Source organism: Conger conger, chromosome 9 (genome assembly GCF_963514075.1).
Source record: "Conger conger chromosome 9, fConCon1.1, whole genome shotgun sequence".
Lineage (NCBI taxonomy): Eukaryota > Metazoa > Chordata > Actinopteri > Anguilliformes > Congridae > Conger > Conger conger.
Window position 1 is genome coordinate 42,032,475 of NC_083768.1, and position 8,416 is coordinate 42,040,890.

General features: G+C 48.9%; 1 protein-coding gene across 2 annotated transcripts in view; it reads right to left on the reverse strand.

Annotated features, from left to right (window-relative positions):
- Window positions 1-773: 773 nt before the first annotated feature.
- Window positions 774-8,416, reverse strand: part of LOC133136837 (phosphatidylinositol 4-phosphate 5-kinase type-1 alpha-like) — a 20,457-nt gene continuing 12,814 nt past the window's right edge. For both annotated transcript variants that reach the window (XM_061254622.1, XM_061254621.1), the window contains exons 11-16: window positions 7,419-7,503; window positions 6,512-6,685; window positions 6,076-6,211; window positions 5,595-5,651; window positions 5,201-5,282; window positions 774-4,768 (exon numbers count right to left, since the gene is read on the reverse strand). In XM_061254622.1, the coding sequence (XP_061110606.1) occupies window positions 5,204-5,282; window positions 5,595-5,651; window positions 6,076-6,211; window positions 6,512-6,685; window positions 7,419-7,503 (531 nt within the window). In that variant the 3' untranslated portion in view covers window positions 774-4,768; window positions 5,201-5,203. The remainder of the gene's footprint in view (window positions 4,769-5,200; window positions 5,283-5,594; window positions 5,652-6,075; window positions 6,212-6,511; window positions 6,686-7,418; window positions 7,504-8,416) is intronic.

Sequence of the window (8,416 nt, forward strand, 5' to 3'; positions counted from 1 at the left end):
GGGGGGGGGGGGAAAGATGGGCAATAAACACCGCAAGAAAAGGCATTGTGCCTTGACTCCTATATATATATACATATACACATTTTATACAGGCAAGAGTAAAAAGAATGATATTGTACTGGACAGCAATCTTTAAACTGCACGAACAGAAAAGCGCAGACAAGACTAATACAAATCACACAGAAAAGCAGGCAAGAATATTCTTTATAGATATTACAATACTGTATAATCATCTTAAACTATAATCCACCACAGAAATCAATACAAAAGAAAGAAAAGTCGTCACCAAACTCCCTGACCGTGTGCACTCGGCGAAGTTCTTCAAACAACGACCCTGCTGGAATACCTAATATTGCATACAATCATAAACGTTTCAGAAAACGGCATTTCTGAACAAAGCAAAAAAAAAAAAAAAAAGATAATAAATATGACTTAATCTCACAAGATGGCCGTTCATTATAACTTTTGTACTAGCCATAATGTAGAATACACATTTTTAGTGTTCTGTGCCATTGAAATCATTTTACACGTAGGGTATTTTTGTGCGACTATCCAGAGACTTCACACTCTGAGGTGCCACAAGGAGTATTTTCAGTTCCAACTAACGCCATGAACTAAAGGCTTCCGTAGGCCCTACCCTGTTAATACTGTGTGTAAACCAACGGTGTCTTCAACCCTTCAGTTGAAAGGTTCAGTCTAAAACCCTGGAGTTGAGTTAAGGCATTCCTGGTTCTTTTGAGAATATGCTGAAGTGGGTCTTGGGATTTAGGGACTTTGGGAGGGGGGGGGGGGTTTATTTGGGCAAAAAAAAAAAGAAAAGATGCCCAAAATTGTTTGATGGATGTGAAATGTGTGATGGAGGTCAATGGACAATTTGAAATGGAATGCAAAAGAAAAACATTTAAAGCACTGTGAAAGGACAGAGGAAAATCCAATCCAATCCCCAATTTTCAGATGCACTTTCTATTTTTTACCATTCGGCTACCCTCTGGCAAGAAATGATCCTGACAACCATCTTGAAAAGGCACAAAACGCAGTTTGTACAACAAAATATAACCCAGGAAAAGTGCTTGGCTGGACATACTGCACATTTGCGAATATGCCTTGTATTGGAGCAAGGAGCTGTGTGCTTGTCCAACTGAACACTTGCACTGGGATTTCTTTTTTTCTTTTTCTTTTAATAGCTAAACTCCTTCCAGAAAACAAGAATGGTTTTCATTTCAAGGAATTAAATCCAAGGCCCAATTAGAAATACATGCAACATGTAAATCATGAAGTAGACTATGCCTTCTCTCACATGCATACACACGCATAGATACGCACATATTACTTATACCATTTCTAAACGGCACAGGCCACGGAACCATTTTGGAGGAGTGTGTGTTCCAGTTAAACCCTGTTTACGTCTTCCATTCCACGGAATACAAGTCCGCCCGTTTTATACAGAAACCTTCCAAAACTTAAAAACAGGATAAAAATAACATTCCAGTCAACTTCCAGTCGACAACCAGGGAGGGGACAAAACGTGAGCACTGTGATGCGGGCTGTGGGAATGGGGTTTGTGGGAATTTGGTTTGACTGCAGAGAAATCGTTCACATAGTGAAGGTTCACACCAATCAATGCGGCCACAGCGCAGGAACCAGGCGCCTCCATAGCCAAGCTAACGGGCATCGGGCTGCGACTACGTGCGCAACTGAGCGCTACGGCACGACCGCGGCTCATGCAATAACTATTTGGCGTGGAACAGCAGCCAACGGACCGAAATGTACAATCCATGTGAATATAGAGGACACTGAGGGGGGGGGGGGGGGGGGGGATCAACCATTTTAATTCAGCAAGTCATCCCCAAATCAAGTCAAAGGTCCACCAGTGGCAATTCCCCCCCAAGCCACACCAGTCTGATCAGAGCAGAACAGCGTGTGGTGAACGCAATTCCCCCCCCTGGCCCGTTTGGGCACGGTCCTGACAGTCGGTCCCGGAGGGATACTGATTACGGATAAGATTACTACCCGAATTGCGTAAAAGAAAAATTCTAAATTTGTCAGTGAGAAATCAGCGAGAGAAGCAACAGAAAGCGGAGCAAGCGCAGTGATGGTGGAGGAGGGAGAGATGGGGGGTAAAACAGCCAAAAACAACAGGCCGCAGCCATCGACTCTAAACTCCACCACACAAAAGAAATGGAAATGAGCCGTTGGTTTGCGGAAGGTGTGTGTGTGTGTGTGAACGTTGGTCCTTTGCGAGATCGGCAGACATCTCCATTACCCGGAGAAAAGCGCTCGTTCGCTGGCATCGGGCAGTTTCATCGAGACAGTCTTAGGCAGCATGTTGAAGGCACATGAATGGCTATGTGTGTGTGTGTGTGTGTGTGTGTGTGTGTGCGAGCGTGCAAAGGTGTCCATTGTGCAGTGAAAAGTTTCTCTCTGCCCTCGTGGCAGATGGGATTCATTGGTCGTCCGTTCTGATTGGTCCACCGGATGGCTGGCGCACCGATGACTTCGGCTGGCAGTGCGTGTATAACTAGTACGATGAACAGCCCAACAGAGATTAGCGCAATACAGGCTGAAAGTCATGCAGAACAACCACAAGGCCAGACACACACACACACACACACACACACACACACACACACACACACACACACACACACACACACACACACACACACACACACACACACACACACACACACACACACACACACACACACGTTACAGAGCACTAACTCCTATGTCCAAGACAAGGCCAGAGAAAAACGATTGTGAGAAAGCAGCTGCACTGCACCGCTGGGCGCACTAGGTAGGAGAACATTAAAAATGACTGTGCGCCGACATAAGTCTGGAGCAGTCCGCTCGAGGGCACACCAGGTTCAGTTACGTAATTGTTTTGGGACTCAAATACTTCTGTGCTCGGTTGATCTTGCCTGGTGCAGCTGAGCCAACCACGGGGACCAGAAGGGCTGGCACTTTTTGCATTTCATAGGTCCTAATACACAAGACTCAGTGCTCAGTGAAGTGTAACTGAGCTAGAGCTGATGGGGGGGACCAGTCACCACACACAGTACTCCCCCCAAACTGCACCCTGGGTACTTCCTCCCCCCCCTGTACCTTGCCAACGACCTTTCACAGCTATATTTGGTGGGGGGGGGGAGAAGAGCAGGAAGTCCACAAAGCCCCACAAAGCCGACGGCCCTTTCGGCACCTCGAGCCGAAACCAAAACGCACGCTAGTTCATTTCCAGGATGTGAACCTTCTTGCGCTTTCGCCTGCGGTGGTTATTTCGAGAAGCGCCGTCATCATCTGCGCCAGGGGCAGGACGCCGCGGTCGGACGCGCCCCGCTCGGAACCGCGGGCTGCGGGGAGGGCAGTCGACCTTTCTACGGCGAGGCCAGCCCGTCCCAGCCGAAGGGATTGAGCAAGTTCGCCTCTGAAACCCGAGCCCCGGAGGACTCGTACACGGCACCATATCGCCTGACGTTAGTGTAACCGTGGAAACGAGACCGTTTCCCACGTGAGTCAGTATTCTCAATATCCTAAAAATGTTTTTTTTTTTTATATCATCAAAATAGAAGGGAAGGAGGGGGGGGTAAAAAGTTCCAAAGTGGAGAGTACAATTTTTCAGCAACCCATCATTCAGGTTTCTTTAAAATGAAACATTTAAAAAGTTGCAATTGTAACAATCGTCAATATAATCACAAGTCCAAAAAGACTAAGGGAAAAGGAGAAAGGGGAGGGGGGGAGAAAAAAAAAAAAAAAAAAAAAAAAAAAAAAAAACTACAGAGACCATGTTCAACTGAGCCCAGGCACTGCCCCATCTCTGTGGATGAGAGAACAAAGGGGGCTCGTGGGAATTGTAGTCCCAATCCTGGATCACCCCTGCACCGCCTCTTGTTATGGCACAGAATTACAGACCCCTCTTAGCTCACCACAGCTCAGCAGTAGGAGTGTAAAATACTGCAGCGCGAAACTGACCTAGCACTCGACAGGTACTGCAGAAAGAGACGAACACAGAATTACTGTGACATAACAAACCTCCAGGGACAGCAAAACGTGCAGCAATATGAAATGCAATGAAGCCCAAACGAAACCGAATATGAAATCACTTCAAGGGGAGTAACCGTCAAACTGGTGTCGAGTCGGACTACAGTAAGGGAAGGCTACTTTTCTTTGAGTTCTCGCGTAAGGCAACTTTTCTTGAGAAATTACAATCGTCGCTCTGACTTTCCTTCGGTAGAAATGTGGCTCTCCTTGCGCACAGGCAGGAGGCAATCGGCGGAGCGTTCGGCTCGGGGTTCGACCCGGGAGCCACCGGGGGCCCTGTGACCCGTGTGCCCGTCGGGTGCACCTCCAGCCGGCCGTCGCCCTCCGGCCCAGACACCCCGGAGACGGGCCCCTGCACCGGCCCGCCCAGCGCTGGGCCCAGGCCTCCGGGCGGGGGCGAGGCCGGCGGAGAGGTGCTGGTGCAACACTGCACTCGTCATGCAGTTACAGTCCATGCCACAACCAGCAAGCTCGGGTGTCTTCTCCGTCTCTCGTGCTCTCCCTTCATCCCTCGCTTTCCCCCTCTCTCGCTTATTCTTCCTTTGACCTCCCGACGCACACTTTGGCAAAGTCCCCCACTGAAAAATTAGGGATTGTTCTTTTTTTCTTTTTTTTTTTTTCCTTTCCTGTTCAGAGTCTCTCTCCACACGTTCCGGTCCTTTCTCTCTCTCGTTCTCTCGCTCTCTCAGACTTGCACTTTTCACAGGATCGCTTTCCTTCTCTTCTAACACTGCAGGAGAAAAGGGGCAAGTTGGTGAGTGAGAAACAGTTTTGCACAACGCAAATCAACAAAGCCAACATCCCCAGCCCACTACAGATATACCTCACACGCACACACACGCACACGCACACACACACACACACACACACACACACACACACACACACACACAAAATCCCTAGACGTACAAAAAAAAAAACCCTGCAAGCACACATGATTAACATGATTAAAAACCTCAAGTATCATGTCATCCTTGTATTCCAGTTTTCCATTTCCACAACACTGACATAAGGTTAAGTGTGGAACATGGCATTGAGTACTACAGAGTAACTCGGTATTACAGAGTAACCCAGGCTGAGAGCGTCTGACGAGCGTCTGAGATAAACAGGACGGCAATAGCACCTGCGTGGCCTAACCACAGGCACAGAGAGCTGCACTTACAGATCAGAGGTTGGTCTCGATGTCCTGGAGTGAAATGACGTCGTCTCTGCTGTCCTGATCGTCCGCGGCCGCCCCGTCAGAGCTGGGAGGAAAGGCAGGGGTCAAAGGTCAATACTTCTGTCTGACTGACACGTGAATCTATGGTACGGTAGGATACACCAGGCGTTCCCGAACCACTATCCACAGCAGAAATGAATTACGCTAAAAACGCTAATTATATAAATTAAATATTTTTTTAATTACAATTTATACGGTACAAATGTGACACACAACTGAACAGGTGCGTGAGCGAGAGATTGAGAGAGAGAGGAGATATGGGGGGGAGAGAGGAGAATTACTGAAAATGTGTGTGTGTGTGTTAGTGAGAGCGCTGGTACGAGTTTGTCTCTTCCACCTGTAGGGGGCGCTGTGGTCTTGGCTCTCCGACTTGTGCACCTCCACTCCAACAGACCTACAGACGGAGAGGAACAAATTCACAGAGGAAATGAAGAGGGTTGCAAACCCCTCACCACGCCCTGACTGAAACTACACCCCTCAGCCCCTGCCTTAAACTCAGCAACAAATTTGGACGCTAGAAACCAGGTGGGGAGAGCCAACTTTGCAATGAAATAATTCAATTTGAGCCCTTAAGCGGTGTGGTGGTTCAAGCCCCGGTGTTTCCGTAATAAGATCAGCTGTTGGGCCCTTGAGCAAGGCCCTTAACCACCACACTGCTCCAGGGGGGACTGGCCCCTGCTTAGTCCAATCAAACTGTAAGTCACTTTGTATGAAAGTAAAAAAATAACAAGTGCCTGTCAGCAAACAGGAAGTGACACGGGTGGATGGAGCGATGGGAGGTGATGAAGAGGAAGTGAAGGACAGCGGGAGAAACCAACCTGACGAGCAGGGAGGTGGAGCCAAGCCCCATGCTTCCCAGGGAGCAGTTGGAGAGGGTGGTGTCAATGGAGTCGCAGACGGCCTCGTCCATGGGAGGGGTCCTCGGGAGAAGGTCAGGGCGTCCTGACTGCATGCCTGTAACGAAATAAACAAATGAACCAGTTGAAAGCAGTTAATCAGTCAATCTATGGCCTGATCATTCCCCAATGATATAACATGAGAAACGCTCAACCAGCCTCATCTCCTTCTTTGGCTGTGGTTGAGGAAGTCGAGAATTGAGTAGGGGGTTTTAATAATCTGACTGATGTGAATCTCTTAGGAAAGTGCAAAGTGATAATTCAGTAAAAACATTCAAGTTAACGTTATCTTGCAATAAACCTCCACCCTGTCACCATCCGACCCCAGCCCCCCCCACCCCACACCCCCCCAGCTCACCGCTGTCGGCGTCCGCCTCCGATTGGCTGAGCTGGGACTGGTAGGCGATCCGCGCCTCCAGGGCGGAGCCGCCGGCCGCGTGGGACGGGGGGACGGTGGACCCCGTGGCGGTATTGGCCCTCCGCAGCCCGCCCTGGCCCCCGGACCGGCTCTTCTTCGACGGCGACGGCTTCACTGCAGGGGGGGTGGGGGGTGGGTTGGCAGAGGTCAAAGTTCACTCACACGTTTCCGCTTCGTTTTACACGTTGCTTGTTCACAAGGATGTGGATTATCTGCCACATTAGGACTGAAATAGGGCCCTACACGCACAGATGCAATCGCTGATATGTTGACCGTTGCGCACACGGTCTGTTCGAAATAAACACATTTATTTCGGGCGAAACGGCAGGTCAGACAGGATGTACTCGCGTTCCGTCAGTCACACGCGAACATTTCGGACTGCCACAGCGCATCGTGGTTTCTATGGTGTCAGTGGAATCTCTTTTTTTATTTTTATGCTTGCCTCTCAGATCTGGGTCAAATTCGTAATCGTTCTGGATTCAAATACTTTCCAAGGCTTTACAGAGCTCGTCTGGGACATTTGAGCCTATGAAGTGTTCAGAGAAAACTCTTGGTTGGCTGGACCAGGCAAGATCAATCCAGCAGAGAAAAGTATTTGAATCCAAAAGAATTACGTATCTGACAGGTCTGTTCTGCCCAGGTAAACTGATGGGCAAGGGGGAGTATTATATTTGTGTGTGTGTGTGTGTGCTCGTGCAGGAGTGTGTATATGGATGCAACAGAAATAGGCTGACAGGTTTATGACACTCATTCGGTTTCTAGGAAAGGCAGAGTTGTGCATGTATATGTGCCAATTTTCTCCGCATGTATAGGAGAGTTTGTATACGTGACGTAAAAACGGACTCACGTGGGATCTTTTTGAAGGCCGTGTTGCACATGAACTTCTGGAACCGCTCTGCGTAGAAGCCAGGCCTGTGCACAGACACCGTGTCCTGAGAGAGAGAGAGAGAGAGCAACAGGCCCCTTTAAAGCTACGGGCCAGACCACACTGAGCATGCTCAAACAGCCTGTCGCCAAGTGGCTGAGGTACATGACTGTGACCAGGAAGGTTGGTGGTTCAAGCTAGCTTGCTAACGGTACCTGCCGTCACGGACTGAGCGGGTTTACGCTAGCTAGCTTGCTAACGGTACCTGCTGTTACGGACTGAGCGAGTTTACGCTAGCTAGCTTGCTAACGGTACCTGCCGTCACGGACTGAGCGGGTTTACGCTAGCTAGCTTGCTAACGGTACCTGCTGTCACGGACTGAGCGAGTTTACGCTAGCTAGCTTGCTAACGGTACCTGCTGTCACGGACTGAGCGGGTTTACGCTAGCTAGCTTGCTAACGGTACCTGCTGTCATGGACTGAGCGAGTTTACGTGAACTAGTGAAGAGGTTAACCGCAGCCCAGAACGCACTGAGCATGCTCAAATAACACCAAACGGCAAAAGGTAGACGACACTGCAGGGCATCCAGGTTCACTCCTGAATGAATTTGAAGAGTCATTGGAGTTTTTGAAACCAGCAGAAACCAGTTTCCAAAATGCAAACACAGGGTGTGTATAAAGATGACAGCTTGCATAATAAAATGAATTAATTTTATGTAAATATATGAAGTGTGAAGCTTTCTGTGGTCGAAGGGACCACTGCCAGGAGACTGCGCTCGGTGAAAAGAAGGTTTCAGAACTGAATGTCTGGACAGGGTAGTCCATACTGCTATTAATTAAACATTTCACATTTTGTGCTTCCTATTCCAGCCACAATGGAACCCCTAACTGGAACGCCACATTTTCCAGCGGGGTGCAGTTCACAACAAACATTTTAACCCAGGACCTCATCGATAAAAGGCCATCAGCACAACATTTAAG